The 24,279-nt window shown below is 43.2% G+C and overlaps 1 protein-coding gene across 1 annotated transcript; it reads right to left on the reverse strand.

Annotated features, from left to right (window-relative positions):
* Positions 1 to 3,823: 3,823 nt before the first annotated feature.
* On the reverse strand, positions 3,824 to 14,948 carry SPRYD7 (SPRY domain containing 7). The gene is made up of 5 exons (XM_062567039.1): positions 14,795 to 14,948; positions 13,681 to 13,797; positions 11,042 to 11,208; positions 9,321 to 9,423; positions 3,824 to 6,495 (listed from the first exon to the last, which is right to left on the reverse strand). Exons 1-5 carry the CDS (start codon positions 14,898 to 14,900, stop codon positions 6,398 to 6,400), a joined length of 591 nt encoding a protein of 196 aa, XP_062423023.1. The 5' UTR covers positions 14,901 to 14,948; the 3' UTR covers positions 3,824 to 6,397.
* Positions 14,949 to 24,279: the final 9,331 nt, after the last annotated feature.

The raw sequence follows: 24,279 nt of genomic DNA on the forward strand, positions 1-24,279 counted from the left end.
CCTTGAAAGCAGAGAAATAAAAGACAATGAATACGATGAGAAGCATGGAAACATGCTCTAAGCAGCCTGATCTTCTTCTGAAGCAGCCCAGGGCATAACGCAGACTCTGAGATGATCAGAGCTCCCTACGCTTACTGCAAGGTCTGAAGGCAGCTTGGCGCCACTTGCTCTCGGAGCCCTGATTTAGGAGCGATAGCTGCTACGCTCGGACCAGTCATGCGTGCTTCACGACTTATTTCTCCAGCGACGGCGAGGGCCGGTTGTGCCAGGCACTAGCACAGAAGCGGTCTGAATGTGGCCCAGCTGCTTCACGCTCCCTAGAAGATTTGTACTCCCAACAGGGCCCTGAAGCAGGAAGCACTATTTCCATCCCGCAGAGAGGAAAAGATGACTGTAGCTGGAGTAGGCTACCAAGTCGCATGAAACAAGTCATTTTCACCAGCTTCTCTCTATTTTGCCAGAGTTTACTTTGGACCAGAAAGCTGCTTTTTTTTTCCACACAAAATCCTGAAATCATCACTCCACGTGATTATTTTTTCACTTACCAAAACCCATCTTCCCCTGAGTTCAGATATTTTAAGGCAAAATCATAGAATCATAGAATCAGTAAGGTTGGAAGTGACCTCTGGAGATCATCTAGGCCAACCTCCCTGCTCAGCAGGGTCACCTAGAGCATGCTAGACAGGGTTGCATCCAGGCGGGCCTTGAAGATCTCCAGAGAAGGAGACTCCACAACCTCTCCGGGCAACCTGGTCCAGTGCTCCGTCACTCTCACAGGGAAGAAATTCCCCCTCACGCTCAGGCGGACCTTCCTGTGCTTCAGTTTCTGCCCATTGCCTCTTGTCCTGTCACATGGGACAACTGAAAAGAGTTTGTCCCTGTCCCCTTGACACCCTCCCTTCAGGTGCTTGTACATATTGATAAGATCCCCCCTCAGGCTTCTCTTCCCCAGGCTGAAGAGGGCCAGCTCTCGCAGCCGTTCCTCATAGGGCAGGTGCTCCAGCCCTCGGATCATCTTTATAGCCCTACGCTGGACTCTCTGCAGTAGCTCCATGTCTCTCTTGTCCTGGGGAGCCCAGAACTGGACACAGTACCCGAGATGAGGCCTCCCCAGGGCTGAGGAGAGGGGCAGGATCACCTCCCTCGACCTGATGGCAACACTCTTCCTAATGCACCCCAGGAGACCATTGGCCTTCTTGGCCACAAGGGCACATTGCTGGCTCATGGTCAACCTGTTATCCACAAGCACTCCTAGGTCCTTCTCTGCAGAGCTGCTCTCCACAAGGTCAGCCCCCAGCTTGTACTGGTGCCTAGCGTTATTTCTCCCTAGGTGCAGGACTCTGCACTTGCCCTTGTTGAACCTCAGGAGGTTCCTCTCTGCCCAACTCTCCAGCCTGTCCAGCTCTCTCTGAAGGGCAGCACAGTTCTCAGGTGTGTCAGCCACTCCTCCCAGCTTGGTATCATCAGCAAACTTGCTGAGGAGGCACTCTGTCCCCTCATCCAGGTCACTGATGAAGAAGTTGAACAGGATGGGATCCAGTACTGAGCCCTGGGGGACTCCACTAGCCACAGGCCTCCAACTAGACTCCACGCCACTGATGACGACCCTCTGAGCTCTGCCTTTCAGACAGTTCTCAATCCACCTCACCGTCCACTCATCTAACCCACACTGCCTGAGCTTCTTTAGGAGGATGTTATGGCAGACAGTGTCAAAAGCCTTGCTGAAGTCAAGGTGCACAACGTCCACTGCTATGCCCTCATCTATTCAGCCAATCATTCCATCCCAGAAGGCTATCAGATTGGTGAAGCAGGATTTCTCTTTGGTGAATCCATGCTGGCTACTCCTTAGCACCTTCTTGTCCTCCATATGCCTGGAGATGACATCCAGAATGAGCTGTTCCATCACCTTTCCAGGGATGGAGGTGAGGCTGACTGGCCTATAGTTGCCTGGGTGCTCCTTCTTGCCCTTCTTGAAGACTGGAGTGACGATGGCTTTCTTCCAGTCCTCAGGCACCTCTCCAGGCCTCCAGGACCTTTCAAAGATGATGGGGAGCGGCCTGGCAACAACATCCGCCAGCTCCCTCAGGACCCGTGGGTGCATCCCATCTGGGCCCATGGATTTGTGGATGTCTAGCCTGCCCAGAAGGTCTCTAAGCCTTTCCTCCTCAACCAAAGGGAAGTCTTCCCTTCTCTGGACTTTCTCCCTCATGTCCAGGTTGCAGGATTCCTGAGGGCTATCCTTAGCAGTGAAGACTGAAAAGGGAATTCAGATTTCTCAATAGTGGAGGTTTTAACATGTGCTGCTTGCAGACGTAACGTGCACATCCAAGAAATACGACTCAAATTGTCATGTTTCTCGAAGCTAGGAACTGCCTTCTCTATTCAATCTGCCACAGTTTTCCATGGATGCAACTTGGCTTCTATTTTTGCCCTCATTGTATTATGCCAAGTTAGACTGCATGTGCAATACAACTTAAAATACAAATGAAGAAGAATACATTTTTTTTCCTTGACATGTTCTGGAGTGAAGGGGAAGTAATATTTGATTTATTTATGCTCTTCTCTTCATACTAAATTGCTGGCACTTTGGCCACAAGCATGTTCTTTCAGTCTCTAATCCTCTCTGACTACAGCAAAGGAAATTCCAGTGCCTAAGCACCTATTCCTCTTCCCTAGAAGTGTCAGCCTTCACACCAGGTGAGGAGACGCAAAGCTCTTCTGCTGCCTTATCTTGGCACAGATCAGGCAACCTTCCTTAAACCTTTTTCTTTCCCCTTGTTGGGTCTATGGAAAGCTAAAATGTCTGCATGGAAAAAAAAAGGCAATAAATAAGTAAATGCTCTTGAACAAGCCAGCTCAGGAAGGAATTGCTCCTACCAACTGTTTGTTTGAGTTTACAAATAATCAACTTGCAAAAACTCAATATTTAAGCAATCAGGATTTGGTTGCTTCCACGAGATGGCCCCAATGCAGAGCTTACATGAAGCACTCAAGAAAAGCAAAGTGTGGACCCTCTAGTTTTGAGGCCTCTCACTAAGCCCTTGAGCTTTCATGTAGGAATTCGTACCCAAGATGTCAATAAACTCAACAGTTCTTCATGGTGGAATGAGGTAAGAGAAAAAACGGACAAGAAGAGAGTTTCGATCTGTTCAAAATGTTCTCTCACAGGCTTCCTGCAAAGACTTCAACTGCACATTTCTGGACCTATTTATGCATCAGGCCCTCACTACACCAAGAGGTAATAGTTAACCCCCTTTCCAAAAGTAGGCTTAGCATTCCTTTCCCAAGGAAGCCAGCAGAAAGGAAAAATAGTACAAATACTCATGCAAGTCTGTATTCACACGAGTATTTGCACCTGAATAGCATGTACTGCCCTCTCTGACAGCTCTTTGTAGGCCTGGGAGTAGAAATGCTCTCATGGAATAAGAGACTCGATGAATATCACAAACAAGCTCTCTTTGCAGAGTGGTTATGGTCCGGTATGCTTGCATGATTATCTTGGTGAAGAGTACACAAACTTTTTTTTTTTTTAAAAAAATAAAAACTCACTCGTGGGTACTTAACACAGAATTATTTGAGTTATACTAACCAAATTAATTAGTCATTGCAAAGAGCTTTCTCAAATCTAAGTCATACCAATATCATCCAATACAATCTGATACTTCACTCTTCATCCCTCATTTTTTTCAGGCAATTCTCCTGTTAAACCTATTCCTAGGTTTATGTGTCTAATCAGAATTTTAAGCTCCGCAGAACAGTACTATCTGACTTCATCACCAAAGCACCATCAACAGTTCCAATACTGCAAAAATAACAACTCTACTGATCTATAATGAAAACTGTATTATGTGCCCTGTCAGTTCTATTTATTTGCGCACGCACAGAAACAGACTTCATATCCTGCTGCCACAGTATTGTTACAAAAGATTCAGAAAACATACAGTACCAGTAAATACAAAGTTTTGCACTCATGAGATAGGGATCCATATCACAACATTCAAAGATTAAGAAAACATTTGTGTACAAACAGCTAGTGGAAATACCTCAACAATTTCATTGGGAAGCATGATTCATTCTTACTAAAACACCTTTGCTACTAATAAATATATTGCTAAATCTTTAACTTAAAATAACCTTCTAGTGCAATTTTTAGAAATATTTATTGTATCTCATTTTTCTGGGCAAAGCTGGGACTGGGAACATACTATGCTGGTTTTATTGCCAAATGCTGAAATAATATGCTGAGACACATGGGTAAATTCATTTTCTATTTCTATAGCCCAGTTTTCTTAACTGTAAAATGGCATTAACTGTACCCTTGCTTCTTTTATGAAATATCACCACACAACTTATTTTCAGGTGCTCTCCTTCCATTTTCAGAAATAGATGGTAATGGTCATATATTTACCTCCATTATTTTATACAGATTGTCTGCATCACCAATGATAAAAGGAGGGGGGTTTTTTAAACAAGAGGTATAGTTTTACTTCACAGTACGACAAATGCATTCTTACACTGTTCAAAATGAGAAATAAGTAAATTTGAGCTGTAAAGGCCAGCTCTTCTCATATTTTTGGTCAATTTAACAGCTATTTTGAATATTAGTATTTACCAAAATGTTTCCCATTTCAAACTTTCAACTTTGAAGAAGGCAGTCTTTTCTGTACTTTCAAGCAGAACTGGAATTCCCTTCCCAAGTCTACATCAAGCTAAATAAACATATCAAACTTCCAAAAAAGTTGTTTGCTGTTTGCAGTTAGATGAAGTGGTAAGATTTTCTTGAAATACTTCCTCCTTCCCTAGGAACACGAGAAGTTTAACTCCGTAAGAAGCACTCAGTAGTCTCAATAGTCTTTCATGTAAAAGAACCACTGTTCAAGGCACTGTTCAAAGGTATCGAAGGGAAAGAGGGCGTATGCCTTCCTTCTCCCTTCACATACAAGAAAGAATATATAATCATTCGACGTTTAACGAGTTGACAAACTTGATTACAGAAACACTATGGTATGTGTCAACTGGTAGAGTGACATCACCTCAAAGATGAATGTTTCATATAATGGTGATGATGTCTCTGACCACGGCAGGAGAGCAGACTTCAAGGGAAGACTACAAAACTGCACTCCAAACTCCCCTATCTTTGTACCATAATGCTGAAGAGGGCATCATTCCTTTTGGGCTGCAAATTTCCAACATTTCCTGCAAATGTTGTTGTGTGAAAGCAAGGCTAAAAGGAAAGAAAATTCAGGCCTTCGAGAATGAAAAGATTCTTAGAACGGATGCATAAAATCATAAGGTGAAAGGCTTAGAGTAAGTTATTTATATTTGAAACTTTCAGAATCAGATAATTTCTAAAAACATTTAAATAGTTACTCATTCCGGTAAAGGCAAACAAAAACAAACATCCAATATGAAGATTTGCTTTACAATAAAAATTCTTTTAGGAAGTATATTAAATACACAACAAGAGGAAAATAATTTATATTTATGAACATCACATTTTAGAACAATGTCTTAGCCATTAATCATTTACAAATGATTCATAAAGAAATTAAATAGGATATTCCATAAAAGAATAATCTGATTTACAGTTTAGATGTAAGGCTTCAGCATAACATCTCACACTCTTCACTTGTCTCTTTGTATACCCAAATTAAGCAATCTGGACTTACTCTGCTACCAGAGTAACACAGCATGATGGTCCTCAAAAATATATCTAGTATTCAGGTTTACTTTTTAAAGGTTCAGCAAAATAATATTTGAACTATTACTAAAAAGCATCCTATTATTTGTTACAGTCAAAGCAAATGAAAAGTTAGGAGAAATAAGTTATACTTGCCATGTTAAGGCTGAGGGAATGAATAAATTACACCTTGCAAAAGAAAAAAAAATCTAGCTGCCTGTTATGCCATCGTATTACTAGTCATTGAGCACAACCAGGACACTGAAATTCCAAATCACATAGTGGAGAGATAGTCCTTCCTTTCAAGAAGGTACATAACTTCTGTGTGAAAAAAATCAGAAAAAAAAGTAAGAAATATTAATCTCTATAGCTATCATGGCATAAGAACTATTTACTTTACAGAGCTCAAGTTGATTCAAAATACTGAATTTAATACTGATGTTAATTATATCCCTTAGTTTCCTTATGCATCAAGTACAAATCAGAAGAAAAAAACCTGCCCTGAATAACTGATTTGCATCCACAAAACACTGTCAGAAACCTAGCATTTTACAGCACAATCACCTGGTGTTGCAGTTAGCACATTCGTTCTGCAGACAACAGTCACAAGTACTTATTAAAAATACAGGTACGTTTCCTAAAGGTAATGTGAAGCTTTATTTAAGATGACAAAGCTTTTGTAACAGTGCAGGGTGCAGATTTTCAGTATGAAGACATTCAGAAGATTTGCTGCTCAAAGAGGATCTTTTCAAACCCTGGTGGAGGTGTATGATAAAATTCACTGAACTGACAATCCAGAATGGCACTGTCATCAACTGCAGGAGACAACCAAACACAAGGAATTAGAGGCAGAATGCGTATATTTTGATCCTCTACTGCACCACCTTACTAGATAATATATACAAAAATACTATGCTCAAATCATGAAGAGTATTCTCCAATACATCAGTTACATTAACACAACAAAAAGAAATCTCTTCAGAAAACTAGCTAAATTCCTAGACATACCCAAGAAGAGCAGATCATCTCTCTTTGCTGCTCTTTACTTTAGTCTGCAATGGTCTCTGACAAAGTCATTGTTTTCTCTGACTTCACTGGCTGCGTTAGCATGGCTTCAGACAATTCTTTCCAAACTTTCCCTGGAAATCTACAAATCAAGGACACTACTAGATAAACATTGCAGGGTTGTCCCCCTCCTCAACTGTGTATTTTTCTATCTACTTCCTAATTTTGCTGCAGGCTTACAATGTTTTAGCTGTCTGCAATAGCTGGTGTCAGATCATCTGTTTTAGACTGTGATACCAAGAGAGCTTTTTTCATTGCTTTTTTTAAGTCGGAAATTAATTGTGTTTTAAAAACAGCATCTCTCCCATTTTTGGACCATCTGCATAATCTGAAACAAAAGTATTATTAGCCTTCAATGCAGAAGATTAAAATGAAACTGCTTAGGATTTTCACACCAATGCTTTCAAGTACTGCCTTAGCAAACAGAAATATCCAGCCAGGCAGAAAATCAGGATCTCTTCCAAAGACATGGTCTTCTAAGATCCCCTAAGACCTAAATCTGTTTTGATAGTAGCATTAGATCGAAATAAAAAAGCTTCACTTCAGTTGGAATTTAAGGTATCTCAGAGTCAAGACAGGAAATTTTCTTTCCTAGGCTCAGCTAAAACTACTGTTAGTGTACTTGTAGTGCTGTATCACTTTTGTGGTGGTGGTAACTTTGCATCTCACTTACACACAAGCACCTGAGGTACGCTTGCTGTGAAGAGCAGCCTGCAAGCTCATTTTTCTGCTTTACTTTTTCAGACTTGACATCATGTTCATATACTCATTCATGTTTCTTCTAAAAGGTATCTATAGTTCTAGTCTGAATTATGGATTGGACTAATGCTTAAGAAACTCTCTTCTCCAGGTTCAAATCCTTCACTTGACTAGGAGTAGCAACATTAAACTAAGGACATTACATTTAAAAACTGTATCAAGTAAGTGTCATGTAAACACAATTTGCAGGCTTGAACTGTTACAGCAATAAATAGGAAACATCATAATTATTATGAAATTATGCCCACTTGTGAAAGATGATGATAAGAGTCTAACAATAAAAGGTCACTGCATTCCCCAGGCACATCACTCCTATAGTCTGAGAAAACAAGGATTTAAAACAGGCTAAAATGCCACCAAGTATTTTCTGAAAGCAACCTGCACTCTCTATGCTATGTAACATTATTTCCAAAATCAAGGGAAGATGCAAGCATCAGCTACCACACAGCATCTATTCTCCCACCGCTTGCTTCTGTCACAAGGAGAAACGACAGGGCTGCAGGCCTGCCACTATTTGTCACTGTATTTTAGCAGCGCCATCATGTGGTATAAGAACATATCACAAAATGACAATATGGAACAGATCACAGAATGACAACATGGAACAACATTCACTCTCAGTAGCTTAGAAAGAGGCAAGCTGTTAGAGGAATTTATACACTTCAAAGGCACCACACAGCACATCTAGAGTATCTGCTTCCTGTGCATGAACTGTAATATTAAGAATGTGTCATGACATAAACGGGAACATGTCAACAGTTCATTAGCAACCATGAAATGAAATAATTATCCATGCCATATAGTGCAATGGCTTCTCAAGAGCTAAGCAAGTTTTGAAGAGGATAGTACTTAAGACAAAGCTTACAAAGGAATAAAGATAATCTGGAGATGGCTGTAGGTGTAGTACAGGGAATTCAATGAGCAGTTACAATTTTCTGAGTCACAAGGCAACCCAGAGTTTAGTATGATTACGCCACAAAGCAAGGGGAAGGAACATCAGTTGAGATGTTAACCAGAATTAGAATTACTTGGGAACTACAAAAACACCGCCAAGTTATTGAAGAGTAATTGTTAACACATGTCTTGGCCAAATTCCAACTTCCATAATTCATAAATTCTTTCTTAAACTGCCTATACAAAAATTAATTGCATATGGTATTTGTTTCATGTTCAAAACTGTTGTGTTGTACTGATGGTTGCTGGCATGAGCTACCACAATTCACTCGCTGATTGTTGGATTTCAAAAATGGGTATCAGTTTATCATAGGAGCAAAAAGTTGCACTACTATAGAGCAAATAGCTGTACTACTATTAAAATAAGAAAATTTAAGCAGCAATTCACAGCCTACCATATTTGACATCAAATGTATTTATAAAGTATGTGAACTTAACAGGCATAAATACCAACCTTCAGAGATAACTGGATTAGCCCACTTGTCTACACCAGGTTGGATTTCTGTTGTTTCTTTCCTTTTTTTTTTTTTTTTCTTTTCATTTCAGGAATTTTTAGACTGCAGGAAGTCCGCAACTTGTTGGACGTAGCCATTTTGTAACAAGCCAGTAAGCAGTGCCCTCATTTCTAGCTATTAAGCAGCATCAAAAATGAGGTGAAAATATACTTCTGTGTTTTCCTAATTCCACATATCCACACAATTACAAGTTGTAGTTGCCATAAATAAGTGATTGATGGTGACTGGAAGAATGTATGTTCCATGTAACTAAGAAGAATAGATAGCTCAGGAAAGCGACTTGACGCTGTGTACTGTGAAAGGGTTTCAAAATCTTTGAATTACCATATACCACAGGATAGACTTACCATATACCACTGGATAGACAGTTCCTCTGATTCCTGAAGCTGGACAATGCATGTTCTTTCCATTTAAATACACATTTAATTCTACATGATCATATGTAATGCCCTACAAAGTCGAGAACATCAAAAAAAAGCATCAACATGTTTATACAATGAAAACTGCTACTTATTGAGTCTTTCTTAACCACAGGTGGGTTTTAACACCATTATGTAAACCACGGTGTGCCAGAAAAACTGACTTAAAATATTCTTGCAAGCAACTAGAAGTTAATAAATGATCATAATATTTTCAAATACTTGGGATTCCTTAATGCTCATTCAGTTGGGATGCAGTACAGTATTGTACTGATTGCATATCGTATCTAGCCAAGGACAGTTTACAAAGTAAATTTCCAGATTATTTTTCAGCATGTTAAGGAATAACAAAATTTCCAATGATTTTGAGTATTAAGCACTTTATAGTCTGCCTGTTTATATTTCCTTATGAAAACAATTTTAAAATAATGATGTTATGAACTTAGTTCATCTGTTCATCCATCCCTATAAAAACCTCCCTGAGCTCTTTTTCTCTTGTCAGCAGTAACAGACCACAGTTTGATACACAGTACTATAAACATGTGGACTACAGAGCAGAAAGCAAACACTAGCAAGGTAATAAATTACTTATTTGTTAGCTAAATGGTTTTTCTGACTGCTGCTGGCATGGCTGAGTGTGACAATTTGTGTTGTTATTCACTATTTCAGAAACCTATTTTCATGACAGAACACAATAAAATTTAAGAAATTTAAGAAAACTGGGAATTTAGCAAAGTGACACATCAGCTACTTTTTTTAATTGAAGCTATTCAGACTAAATGGGCTGACCAAATCCTAAAAGAGCCTGCAGCCCTCCAAGAAAACAATTTCAGAAAGGGATTAAAAGAACAATGTAGTGTCTGAGGGTAAAGGGTAGAGAAGTCAACATTAGCTGTTTGAGGCTAAGGGATCAAATTTTTAACCATTGCTACCAAGAAAACCTGGTGGTGAGAAATTATCCAAATTTCATTGCTCTCGTGTATTTTTGAGATTTAATCTCTAACATTGAGAAAATAGCAGCAATTAAGCAGAACCCTCTGAACATTTAAAAACGTTTTGAGAAACTACAAACAGTAAGGCACAAAATAGTTAGATGTTCATTTTGCTCTCATTCACCAAGCATCTCCTGAGTGAGAATCATTCTCCCCATCCCTGATTAATCTCCCTCTCCTTCCCTATAAAGGTTTGGCCAAAAGTAGAATTCATCTATCATCTAGGGACTATCTTTGCTCAGGTCTGTCCTTGTAACTATTAATCAGTTAGCTACAGGATATTAAGTTCAACTGGGCATGTTACATAGCCATGTAATACATTCTAGCACATTATTTATTCAGGAAAGTCCCACTTCAAGCAATGTGTGATGGGATGTTACCAGCCGGGTAGACAGAGCAACCAGACTGCAACAGAGCATTAGAAGCTACTTTTCAAACACTGGTAGAGTCTGTCCCCCTTAGAAACACATCAACGCCAAGACCAAAGTTCACTGAAATCCAGACTGCTGATCCATTCAAACATAACAGGAGTTTATGTCACTTCCCAAACTGAGTAATGTAAGCCAAACAATAATTCAACTGAAATGATTAGTTTGACCACAAATAGGAAAAGTCTGGGAACAGCAGCTGCAGATAAAGAATCCTTAAGAAACTCACCACCACATCGCCCTCCTGAGGAAGGCTGTTTGCTGGCAGTCTATTTTTCTCCTCGTTGTTGTAGTAGAGAGCTCCATCATTCCTCATCACCAGACTGTGGACATCTCGGCCAAGAGGAATTTGATTCAAGTTCGCTTTTTGGGTTGCAACTCCAATACCCCAAATTCCTAAAACATTATGTTAACATGATGAGGAAAAAAAAAGTTATTCATTTGAAAATTGTTTGCAACAGGACAGTATAAAGAACACGTTTAAAAACAATGGTGCCATGGAGATCCTACCAGTTAAGTTCTATTGGAAATACCAGCAGTCACAAAACATTGAACAGACAGCACATATCTTGGGAAAAAAAAAGGCTCCAGAGAATTCTAAACCACTTAGCTTAACTCTTCTTCCCAGAAAAATAATAGAAACAAACTCCCTGTGTTAAAATAAAAGGAGGTAAAAAAATAAATCTAGCTAGCATGGATTTGTCAACAACAAATCAAGTCAAAACAACACAATTTCCCCTTTCAGCTAATCCTAGGAATAAAGGAGAAATGGTAAATACATCAGATCTTGATTTGGTAATGTTTTTGAACCTCACATGACACTCAGATGCTCAAATCAGGAAAATATGGTCTAGATGAAGTTACTGCAATGTGAATGCACAAGTGGATAGAAAACTGTATTCTGAGACTACTTACCAACAGTACCCTGTCAAATCAAACGGATGACTCAAGTGGGGTTTGAGGCTTTGTAATATCTGCCTTAGGTCGGATACTGCTCCATATTTAGATTAATGATTTGGATAATGTGACTGTGTGCTTCTTAAACATGCTGCCAATACTAACCTGACAGGATTGCAAACTCTCCCAAGGCTATTCAAGTCTTACATGATGCTGATAAATTGGTTTAAAGGTCTGAAACAAGGAGCATGCAGTTGCTTTAACTGAACTACAAAGAACAGCAGGTAAGTAAGAATAATAAACTGCACAAATACAATATTGGTTTGGCAAACAATTCACAGAATATAATCTGGAGACTGTTTCAGACCACAGGCTGAACAGAACCACAAGTCTATGTCCTACTGTTGTGAAAAATCCTGGATATATGGCATGTATAAACCAGATACATTGTATGTAAAGTAGATGAAGGACTTGTATTGTACGGCTGCTGCAGCTGGAGCAAAGCATTCATTTCAAGCATCACACCTCAAGATAAATTAGATCTATTAGATAAACTGTGGAAGAAACAGTAAAAGCACTCAAAAGTCTAGAAAATGTGATCTGTGAGGAGACAATGAAAGAACTGGAGCTGTTTAATCTATGGAAGACTAAAATGAAGCCAAAATATACAGAAAATAGTTTTACAAGATAGAATCATAGAACAATTTATTCTAATGCTTACATGTGCAGAGTGAGGAGCATCAGAGCATGAAAAAGGTTCAGATGTGACTTAGAAAAAACTCTAAGAGTTAGGCTAGATGAGCCCAAACAGATTGCCCAGGGATACTTCTGTGATTCAAAGTTAAGCTAAGTGGTCTACAATTTTCCTGCCTTGGGGCATGGGAATGAACAGGACAGGGCTCATGGGGACCACAAGAGGTTACTTTCTGTGTTTCTAAACTAAAGCATAACAACATGGATAATATATTTGTGCAAGTAACAGCCACGGGTGAAAAACAGCTGCAGCTGATTCTACCCCCAATAGAAAAGATATTAAAATTGCCAAGTTAAGATTGTGCTGGGGTTTACAAAACTTAACAATGGTCAGCCAAACCAACCACAAGGTGCTCTGGATAGATTTGTCCTCACACTGCCTACACTCCAATCCAACTGAATGCAAGCAATCATCACCTAAAAAGCACAGCATTAGCTCCAGCTAACACTGTAATGCTCAGCGAGACATCTTTGGACTAATGCTCCCTTCTTTCGTTCCCCAACAAACTTACAGGAAGAATAGTTTCATTTTTAAGGTGTTTGCTGTTTATGAAAATACATCCTTAATATTAGAATACAGACAGCTCTGGAGTATACTCTGTACTAGTGAAGCTGGCTGTATTAGTAAAAGCAGGATGTTTCCAGATCTCTTTCACTTCCTGCCACCTTCCATGACAAACTTGCACAAACCAAACAAATAAACAAACAGTGTGCTGAAAGGCTCCTTCTTGATAAGGCAGAGCCTGAAGAGTGCTGTGCCCTCAGCTGAAGAGTAAAGTGTGGCACAAGTGTTTCCCTTGCTGAGGCAAACACAGTGCATGTTAAAAGCAAATAAAGGTAGACAAAGAGCTACAGATATTGCTGGATAAGCTGCATTAATTAGAAAAAGACCACCTCAGAGCTACAGAGTTTTTACCAAAAACATTTCTAAAATATATTAATTGAAAAACATACCTATAACAACATACAGAATAGTACAGTTCTATCATTTGTACCTCTTTAATAAATAGACTTATCATACTTTTTAATAATTCAGAGCCACAGTTTCAAAAACCTGAAATTTTCTGTTACACAATGACAACTTATAAAACTCCGATATTCACAAAGTTCAAGGATGCAATAAGAATGATATATGTGCTCAGTATTTGAGATACAACCACCAGCAAGCAATCTGACCTATCTTTCCAAGATTAAAATTGTACATTTTTGCTGACTAACCTGTGGACTGGATTTTAAACTCAAAATAGCTCTTGTTCTGATGCAAAGGTGCATTGGCTAAGCAGCCTCCTGTGCCACATATTCTTCTGCCGTTTTTGACAATGACAACATCTGTTCCTGTAAAGAGAAAAAAAACCCACAAAACTTCAAAACCTTCTTAGAAGTCTAGAGGCAGCCCTTAAGAGCCCTAAACACTGCGAACGTTTTTTTTTTTCTTTCAACTCCAAGCAAGAGCTTCATTAATCTGTGAGAATTATGATGATGGGCCATGCTTTTAAGTAAGAAAAGGAAAACTGTTTATAGGCTACGTCATCTTTCAACAAAGGTTTATTTATTTAAAATCTATACTCTGTTCTAATTTCGCTTCTCAGGTTTTAAAGCACCGTGCTGATCACAACCTTTGCTCAACCACATCAGAAGCGTAACTTTTAAAATTTAGTCAGAAAAGGTTCACCGTGAGAAGGACCTAACCCCTGCGCTCTGTCTCGACACACTGGAGAAAAAAATTCTGCAAACAGAAGGGAAGCCACGCCGCGGAGAAATGTTTGAAGGAGTCGCAAGCCATTTAATTATTCTCTGAAACACTCTTTTTATTAGAAACATGCCCTCCAAAACAGATCGGAAAAAAAAATGTAATACCAAGCACTGCTAAGTTCCCTTTTTCAGTGGAAAACCTCAGCTTTAGGCCCTGCCGTCACGGCCAGGAACGCAGCACACGAAGTCCACCCACACGACTGAACAAGCACAGGCCCGGAGCTGTGCCCCGGCACCGGACCCCGGCCGACCACGCCGCTTTCCCCCAGCTCGTTCCCTCGGCCTCTCGCGGGCGACTCCGAGGAGCGCTCGCCACGACGAAGCCCGAGCTCAGCGGCCGCCGCCGCGGCCTCCAGGCCGGCCCCCCCCCCTTCCCAGTTTTAACGGGATAACCCCAGAAGGGCTCCCCGCCGCCCCCGCCGTCAGGGCGGGGCCGAGGCGCTAGGGGGCGGGGCCACGGGGGCGGGGCTCCCGCGAGGCCCCGCCCCTCCGCCACGGCGCCTGCCCTCCCCCCTCCTCCGCCCTCCCCCAGCGCGGCGGGAGGGGGAAGAGACGCGGGGCCGCCCCCCCCCCCCCTTACCCATGTGCTGCGTATCCAGCTGCACCGCCGGCATCTCCTTCAGCGGGATGTGCCCGCCGCCGCCGTCCCCGCACCAGCGCAGGCAGCAGAACACGGAGGCGGCCATGGCTGCCCGCGCGGGGCCGGGCCGAGCCGAGCCGAGCCGAGCGGGGCGGCGCGGCGCGCAGCCGCTGACGAGCGGCGGCGAGCGCGGCCCCGCGGGCGGGCGGGCGGCGGCGCAGCGCCCCCTGCCGCGCGGGAGGTGGTGCCGCCGCCGGGGCGCCCCCCCCATCACTCCCCCCCCCATCACCACCCCCAGGCCCAACGGCCGGGCGCGAGGGCTCGGCCCGCGGCTTCCCTGCGAGAAACGGCCCGTTGGCGGTTATTACGGGCACGAACGGCGCCAGCGGGCAAAAACAGCCGCAAACCCCGGCCGCGCTAATCCTGGCGGTGCTGAGTCAGGCCCTTCCGCCGCCCCCGCGGCTTCCCTCTGCTCCCCTCGTGGCGCGGCGGCCGGTAACGTGGTCCCTCAGGCCGGGCGGCGCCTCTTTTTTCAGCCAGTTTTGGGCACCTCAGCTTTTTTTTTTTTTTTTTTTTTTTTTTTTTTTTTGCCTCTAGGCTCTCAAATCAAACACTTCCTAAAAGAAGAAAAAAAAAAATCCCATTAAAGTTGTGTCTCTCGGTAGGAAGTGAAAGTTTAAAAACACGTGAGCTGGCAGCCAGGAATGTACTTGCTTTTTGTTTTTTTTTCTTTTTCCCCTTTACAATTGAAAACGTCTGAACTTCTTGTTCACTTGATGCAACACTGTACTCTTCAAGTCAAACGTAATCGCAGTAAAGGACTACTTAAAAAAAAAAAAGAACAACGCATGTCTAACAGCTTCGGTGAGATATGCCAGGAACCCGCGAGCTGATATGATAGGATGACAACATGCAGCATGTGTTTCGCATTTTGAAATCATGCTCACTATCCTCTTTTTTTAAAAAAAATTTATATCTGTACATATTTGGCAGACAGTAGATATCATGTCAGCGAACTTTTAGCAATAGTGTCCTGGGCCATGTGAAAATGGAATCCTTCTTGGAAATTCACTGGTCAGTTATTCATGGCTCCAAATAATGAGAACCACATTTATCTTCTTTCCTTTTTTTTCCCCCTCGGAAAAATAATAATAATAAAAAAAAGACTCCTTGGAGCAAAACTTTCACACAATCTTGCCTGGCAGAGGCCATGTCTTTGGTCCCTGGGGTCTCTACACCTGTTCCTGCGTTCCCTGTGAGTTTGCCTTTTCCCACTGGTTGCGCTTTGCGTGCGCTGAGCAGCCTCACATCTGGCCTGCGCGACTTCAGCTATCGCAGGAGCTCAGGAGAGAAAGACACAACGCGGGGCCGCTTCACAATGGGGCAGGACTGACCTGCAAAACACTGGTATCCTCGGTCTTGCCAAGGCTTTGAGAGTCCGATGCAAAATATTCCTTCTCCTCTCAGTGGATATTCAAACCTTAACCCAGTGCCCCGACACAGCCCCACGCTGCGGGGAGCAGGTCAGAGATGGCTGGAGCTTGCATTAGACCGAGCGGCCAACGCCAGGCACTTTCCTGTCTCTGCAGCACGCATCTTGGGAGAATTATAGGAATGCAGTCAGAGTATGTAGAGATGGGGCAAGGAAGGCTAAGGCCCAGTTGGAATTGAATCTGGCAAGGGATGTCAAGGACAACAGGAAGGGCTTCTTCAAATACATCAGCAGCAAGGGACTAGGGAAAATGTGGGCCCACTACCAAATGGGGTGGGGGCCCCGGTGACAAGGGATACAGGGAAGGCAGAATTACTGAACGCCTCCTTTGCTTCAGTCTTCACTGCTAAGGGCAACCCTCAGGAATCCTGCAGCATGGATGTGAGGGAGAAAGTCTGGAGAAGGGAAGACTTCCCTTTGGTTGAGGAGGATAGGATTAGAGATCTTCTGGGCAGGCTGGACATCCACAAATCCATGGGCCCGGATGGGATGCACCCACAGGTACTGAGGGAGCTGGCAGATGGTGTTGCCAGGCTGCTCCCCATCATCTTTGAAAGGTCCTGGAGGCCTGGAGAGGTGCCTGAGGTGCCTGAGGCCTGGAAGAAAGCCAGTGTCACTCCAGTCTTCAAGAAGGGCAAGAAGGAGGACCCAGGCAACTATAGGCCAGTCAGCCTCACCTCCATTCCTGGTAGAGGTGATGGAACAGCTCATCCTGGATGTCATCTCCAGGCATATGGAGGACAAGAAGGTGCTCAGGAGTAGCCAGCATGGATTCACCAAGGGGAAATCCTGCTTCACCGATCTGATAGCCTTCTGGGATGGAATGACTGGCTGAGTAGATGAGGGCAGAGCAGTGGACGTTGTGTACCTTGACTTCAGCAGGGCTTTTGACACTGTCTGCCATAACATCCTCCTAGAGAAGCTCAGGAAGTATGGGTTAGATGAGTGGACGGTGAGGTGGATTGAGAAGTGGCTGAAAGACAGAGCTCAGAGGGTCGTCATCAGTGGCGTGGAGTCTAGTTGGAGGCCTGTGGCTAGTGGAGTCCCCCAGGGCTCAGTACTGGGTCCCATCCTGTTCAACTTCTTCATCAGTGACCTGGATGAGGGGTCAGAGTGCCTCCTCAGCAAGTTTGCTGATGATACCAAGCTGAGAGGAGTGGCTGACACACCTGAGAACTGTGCTGCCATTCAGAGAGACCTGGAGAGGCTGGAGAGTTGGGTGGAGAGGAACCTCCTGAGGTTCAACAAGGGCAAGTGCAGGGTCCTGCACCTAGGGAGAAATAACGCTAGGCACCAGTACAAGCTGGGGGCTGACCTTGTGGAGAGCAGCTCTGCAGAGAAGGACCTAGGAGTGCTTGTGGATAACAGGTTGACCATGAGCCAGCAATGTGCCCTTGTGGCCAAGAAGGCCAATAGTCTCCTGGGGTGCATTAGGAAGAGTGTTGCCAGCAGGTGGAGGGAGGTGATCCTGCCCCTCTCCTCAGCCCTGGGGAGGCCTCATCTCGGGTACTGTGTCCAGTTCTGGGCTCCCCAGGACAAGAGAGACATGGAGCTACTGCAGAGAGTCCAGCGTAGGGCTATGAGGATGATCAGAGGGCTGGAGCACCTGCCCTATGAGGAACGGCTGCGAGAGCTGGCCCTCTTCAGCCTGGGGAAGAGAAGCCTGAGGGGGGATCTTATCAGTGTGTACAAGTACCTGAAGGGAGGGTGTCAAGGGGACGGGGACAAACTTTTCAGTTGTCCCGTGTGACAGGAGAAGAGGCAATGGGCAGAAATTGAAGCACAGGAAGTTTGGCCTGAGCGTGAGGGGGAATTTCTTCCCTGTGAGAGTGACGGAGCACTGGACCAGGTTGCCCGGAGAGGTTGTGGAGTCTCCTTCTCTGGAGATCTTCAAGGCCCGCCTGGATGCAACCCTGTCTAGCATGCTCTAGGTGACCCTGCTGAGCAGGGAGGTTGGCCTAGATGATCTCCAGAGGTCCCTTCCAACCTTACTGATTTTGTGGTTCTATGATCTGCTTACAAGGTGGTTGTGGGACAGGATCAGCCACCAGGCATATGCCTGTCCCAAGAAAAGGTTAAGGTGGACACTCAGAGGAAGATGAAAGCATTGGGAAGGCAATGTGCAGCTCCTCTTTGGCCCCTCTGCCCTTCTCATGAGCTGCTCTAAAACACGGGGAAGCCCTATAGTCTTTCTGCAGCCTATTCTGGCTGTCTTTCAATATGTTCACAGGTTTTAAGTAGGTGACTTAGAAGTGTGCACCTTAATTTGCATCATTCCAGCACAGGAGGTATTCTCTGTTTCACTATTTATTATATCATTATTCCAAAGTGTTACAAAAAGACTATAAAAGTTTATAGAACCTGTCACCTCTCTCAATTCATTTACCCGTGTAAACAAGTTTTATTTTCCAAAAAAACTGACTATTGTTCTAAATCATATAAAATACGTGCTTCTATCAGTGGATACAGCTTTTGATTGTAACTGCTTATGAATGCATCTTCCAAACCTTGGCTAGTCTTGGCTAGTCAGTTTTAAGTCTCAACTTTTAAAGTCTTGTTTGCTTCTAGAGTGCTTTCTCATTAGTACAATTGTATTCAAAAGCTTTGGTGGAGTCTTCCCTGGTTTACTCAGGACTGGATGAACTGAGCAGTAAAGACTGCTGCATGTACTTAGTGAAAGGCTAGTACTCTATTACTGCACTGGTTTTATTGCAAAGTACATGGTCACATTTTGGAACCAGCTTTGTGTGCCTTTCACAGTGGCAGAATTTCCCTTAATTTAAATAGTTTTAGCTTGATTTGTGGCCTTTGGGTTACACAGGTGTTTCTCAAATGATTTATCAAAAGTTGTAGAACTTGAGGACACACAGCATGCAGAAACAGGGCTCTGATATGCTACTCCAGTAAATATAGTAAAGACTGATAAGATGGCTATAGCAGCCCATCTATACCTACCTCAGGTTCTTATTTATCTACAGAAAAATATCCAGTAAAGGTGTGCTGCGAACTGCTGATCTACAATGTCTTGCACACAGCAGATCATTTGAATGTATATATTTAAAGTCATACTTATCCCCAAACCAATCTGGGATGAAATTGTTGTTTCTCATGATTTTCAGCTGGTGTCTCATTTTGTGGCATTTCACCTAGAAAACTCCCTTAACATTTTATTACCTTATATAATATGATGCAACTAATCTAACCCATGTGGTACGAAGTTATCTATCTTAGAGGTTTTTTTAAGCAGATATTCAAAAACCCTTGTTAAAAGAAGTTTTCATAGCAAGAAATACCTCATTGGCCTGGATGGGCTGTATCAGTCACACTTACCCCTTTACTTGAAACATGAGGTGAAATGCTGTCTTTCTGAAAATTGTGCCTAAAACCAATCTAATTTTAAGAGCAACTTTAAAATCTGCTTCCTTTCTTTTATTGGACTTACTGTTACAGCCCATAAACATTTGGGGTCAAGAGCTCACTTCCTTAAAATATGCCAAATGGGATTATGCTTGAACTTCTAAGAAGTAAATATTAGCTGGAAACTGATGTTTGTTTATTTCGTATGTAGGGCACCATCGTTCTGATTGGTAACTTGTTTTTCACATAATTAGACCCATTTAAGTCACTGTGGGATTTTTATTGTCTGTCACATGTTCAAGTTTGTTACAGTAAGTGCTAAATGATATATGCTAATATATTTTTAAAATATATTTAAAAAAGACTTAACCTCAAAATGACCTGCTGTCCCGTTCTTTCTCTGTGGCCCAGAAAGTCCTTTCCTCCCCCAAGTGACCACTGGGAAAGCAAACATGCCTTGCCACACGTGCTCGTATTGCCAAATCTGCTGGGCAAAGGGGGATGGGGCTCTTTGGGGCAATCTCTGGCGGTGCCTTGCCGCGGGCTTCCTGCCCCACCAGGCCCTTAGCTCGAGCGCCTCATTTTACAGGCGGCTGTGGGGTAAAACATGTGCCGAGGCTCGGAAAAGCTGTCGGGGAGTCTTTGAGGAACATTTGTTCCCGTGCGTACGTGCGTGGCGGGAGAGAGGGTGTCCCGCAGAGGTGGCGCGGAGCCCGGTGCGGCGGTGACGGCCGGTGACGTCCTGGTGTCACAATGAGGCACGCAGGTAAAGCCGGCGAGATGACCCAGGCCCTGAGTGAGGGTGCTGGTGCCTGGCACAATCCGCTACGTATAATGCTGGGCAAGCGGCAGGAAGGTGGAAGGTGGCCGGTAAGGAAACGTGGCTCTTTCGCGGAGGCTGATGTGAGAAACACCAGCGAGATAGCACCATACTTGTCAGCCTGTTTTGAGCATATTTGGAGCCTGAGATGTCTCAAGATTTTTACAATACGCAAAGAACTGCCTCAAGAAAATGAAGAGCTGGGCTCCAGTGTTTAAAAGCGTAGCTGTGCTTGGTAGCGACGGGTTAATTCGGCTTCTGCCTTTCTTGAGGAGTATGCACTTCTCTTCATTGGGGAGGCCAAGTATTTAAGGCCCTCCCACACTGGAAGCAAAATTATGCACAGCATGTCTAAACATGTTTGTTGCTCACAGGGCTTCAACTTCATTTATTTGAACAGTAGCAGCAGAGACATTTTGTTTGGGAACCATGTTAGAAGAGCAGGAAAAAAGAACGGTCCCATCCATTTCCCAAATGCAGGCATACTTGATCCTGCTGAGCTGAAACCATGGTCGTTGACTTGTTTTGTCCTTTAGCTCAGAGCTTCACCGTGAAACGTAACTGTCTCTCATTAACCCTGCGAAGCAGATCCACATCAGCAGACAAGTATGTTTTAATAAGGTTCCCTGATATCACTGAAGCCAAAGGGAAGGGTGAACTGTATATCACCTATTGCTACAGTGTCTAATACAACATGCTTAATAGTTCAGTTCTCCAGAAAAATGATTCCTGTTCATCTCTGTTCTCCTTAAAACTCTGATAGAAAAAAACTATTAGGACGTGCTTCTCCCTTGCCATGAGCTTTGTGGGGGCATTTGCTCCTGGGAATAGCCAATGAAAGAATAGTTATAAAATATGCTGGTGTGGGTTTAGTGACATCTACATGCGACTTGCAGAGAGGTAAATGATAGTGCAGGCCTGGAAAACCAAGGTTTGTTTACTGAAAGCAGTCCTTCCACTCACAGGGTCAGGCCTGTGGTTTGGAAGATGATATAGGCAAGGTCTCAGATGAAAAACAGGTTGTGCTTGTACTTTTGAAATCTTCATTATATAGTGTTCTTGTGAGGATTAGCATTCTGTAGGATGTCTTCTGCTTTGTACAGTTAATCTGACATTCGCCAAGTCATAGAAGAAATTGTATATGAAAATTAATTTTGTTCCTAGTTGTTCTGTTTACTTTGGAGGTCACTTCTCCTTTCCTCTTTATGCAATATAAGCAAAACCCACCGGAGCAGAGCTTTGATCTATGGGCAGTCACAAACCTCATTAAAACTGACAGGCACGCTGGCCATGCTTCGTTCAGTAATTAAGTTCTTTTATGGCGAAGATAGTGAAAAACTAGAAACCACTGCTCAAGGCATGGGGCTACATGGCCAAGCGCTAAGTCTGGCTAACTCATATGAGCAAGCACTAATTTGGGGAAAGTCAGAGAGTTTTCTCGAGGGACCGTTTGCAGACGCAGCAGCGAGAGCGCAGATTGGTTGCAGCTGTGTTTGCCTGTGTGCATGTCAGGGGCCGGAAACACCAAGCGAGAGCCAGCAGACAGTGGGAGAAGCAGTGGTACATGGCCCTGAGAAAAAGCCAAGGGACAGCTTCTTCTGGGCAAGTGTTCTGGCGAGAGCAGCAAACTTGGACTGCGGCACAGCGCTCCCTCCCATTTGCTTCCTCTGCGTGCAAGGAAATGGGATGTGGCTGTACATTCTTTGTAAATAAATAGGATTACACTAAGGAGATAACTGAATTCATCATCAATTTTTCCTCCTCGCAGAAAAATCTGGCAAAGCCCTGAATATTAGTTAACTGTGTGGGTCAAAGTTCTGTGTGTAAAATTACAAAGCTATTCAATACTGCTAAAATAGTCATCAGAGACCCTGCAGATATCAAGGCAGTCTCTGAAAGTCAGACATCAAAACTGCAGTTGATCATTTCAATTGCTGATGATCCTTCACAGCTTTTTAGTGCCTGGTATTTCTATAATGCATATTAAAAGTAGCTTTTATGGAATGGTAACAAGAAACTGCTCTCTCTGATCTCTCTTTTTGGAGTGTTTAATATAGTCCAGATGTATCTATTGAAAAGAAATATAGTTAGATACCACATAGCTGTGAAATGTTTATATGTGTTTAAAGTGTTTGATACACAGAGCTGTTTTTGAATAGTTTCCTTATTCATGTTATCTTACAGTGTCTTGTTATTGAGCTGCTATCACATTGAATCTATTGCAGATTTATTTCCATATTTCGGTCCCTATAGCACGCGGTACATAGTATATTGCAGATTGTATCTCTGCATTTGGGGATATGTTCACATGAGCACAGCTGCATAAAACAGTGTGTTTCAAGAAGTCATTATCCCGAAGGCTGGATTTTACTGCGTGTGTGCCCTGACACCTCTGCGATAGGAGGTGAAGCCTTAACCTCCGTCACTGGGAAGTAAAGGCAGACGTGGAGCCAGGGGACAAAACTGGAAAATTCCAGGAGAGATAACAGAGCCCTCAACTATTTTCTTCTCCTTGGTGTTTCACCCTCGGAGACAATTCCAATCCACCAAGTATTGGTAGCATGACTTCAGAGAGGTCTTAATGATGGCAAACACGAACATGGAAAAAACCTGTTACTTTTAATCCCAGCTACTTTTATCCAACAGCTCTGTGACAAATATCTTCCAGCACGAGACAGAGGGTGGCTGGGACCTGCAACGAGCAGCTGGTGCGGCCAAAGGGCAAGACCATGTTACTTTTGGCAGCAGTGCCGGCAATAGCTGGCTGGAAGCATTTGTGAAATTACGGCCTGCAGAGGCAGCTCTATTTTATGTTGCCATGCGCACAGGCTGCCGCTGAAAAGACACTTTGCTCTCTTACACTGGCATCAGCATTTGTGTGGCTGCCGGATCAGCTGGATGAGGCAACTGATCCTGCTGAGAACTTTTTCTTTTTTTTTTTTTTTTTTTAACTGAATTAGCTTTCAGCTCCGTTGGCAAGCAGATCTAACTTAACATGTGGCTGCGTGATTGTCAGAGCCAACAGAGGGGAGGCATCAGGAAAGCTTGACTAAGGGAGGGGGAAAGGATGTTATTACTCTTTTGGCGGTAGCACAGTCTCAGGTTGGCTTGAACTTCTCATGAATCCACTCTCGGGGTAAAATTACCTATCATGGCTTGAGTCAGTCTAATGGCTTCCTTCCACAGAAAGGGGAAAATCTTGTTCCTCTTTTCCATGTTAGCTCTGGTGACTGTCTGATCTTGTACTGAACTGCTTTGGCTCATTCAATCAGGAGAAAACTAACCCAGGCAAGGAAAAGAGAATAACGTTCGGCTGGCTGAGTGAGTTGAATCAGCGCAGTAAAGCATCCAACGAGTGGCAGAGCTGGTACAAGGGAGGAGGGTAGCAGCACAGAGCCCTAAAGTTGACTGAACTATGCGATCCAGCTTCAGCCTCAGAAATCTCCTGCCCTAACACTTAATAGAAGAACCACAATCTAGGCTCTCTCTGTAATTTATACAGGACAATAAGCCTTATCCTTTTATCCTAACACAAATACAGATGTGTTTGCCCCGTAAAAATAGTAGATGTCACTATTTTATAATTCTTTCCAAATATATGTATTTTGGATCCTCCCAAAGGTGACACTTAACCTAATGCTTCAGTTTGACCTAAGGCAGTATTACCCTCGTTTTGATTTCTTTGTTAGATAGGGAAATATTGCCACAGCTGTACTGATGCTCTTTTTTCATCAGCCAGAACCTTTTTCTGAAACGTCAACATATGATCTCTGATGATGCTTCAGGAGGACACTCCACACTTTCAGGTGTGTCAGT

Source organism: Rhea pennata, chromosome 1 (genome assembly GCF_028389875.1).
Source record: "Rhea pennata isolate bPtePen1 chromosome 1, bPtePen1.pri, whole genome shotgun sequence".
In the NCBI taxonomy this organism is placed as follows: domain Eukaryota; kingdom Metazoa; phylum Chordata; class Aves; order Rheiformes; family Rheidae; genus Rhea; species Rhea pennata.

What these genes read in the sequence shown, in the direction of transcription:
- SPRYD7 (XM_062567039.1), bottom strand. Translation starts at nt 14,900, where the DNA reads ATGGCCGCCTCCGTGTTCTGCTGCCTGCGCTGGTGCGGGGACGGCGGC. An exon ending in CTCAGGAGGGCGATGTGGTG is followed by an intron (nt 9,424 to 11,041) that starts GTGAGTTTCTTA and finishes TCGACTTTGTAG; the next exon opens with GGCATTACATATGATCATGT. An exon ending in TGTCTATCCAGTGGTATATG is followed by an intron (nt 6,496 to 9,320) that starts GTAAGTCTATCC and finishes TGTCTCCTGCAG; the next exon opens with TTGATGACAGTGCCATTCTG.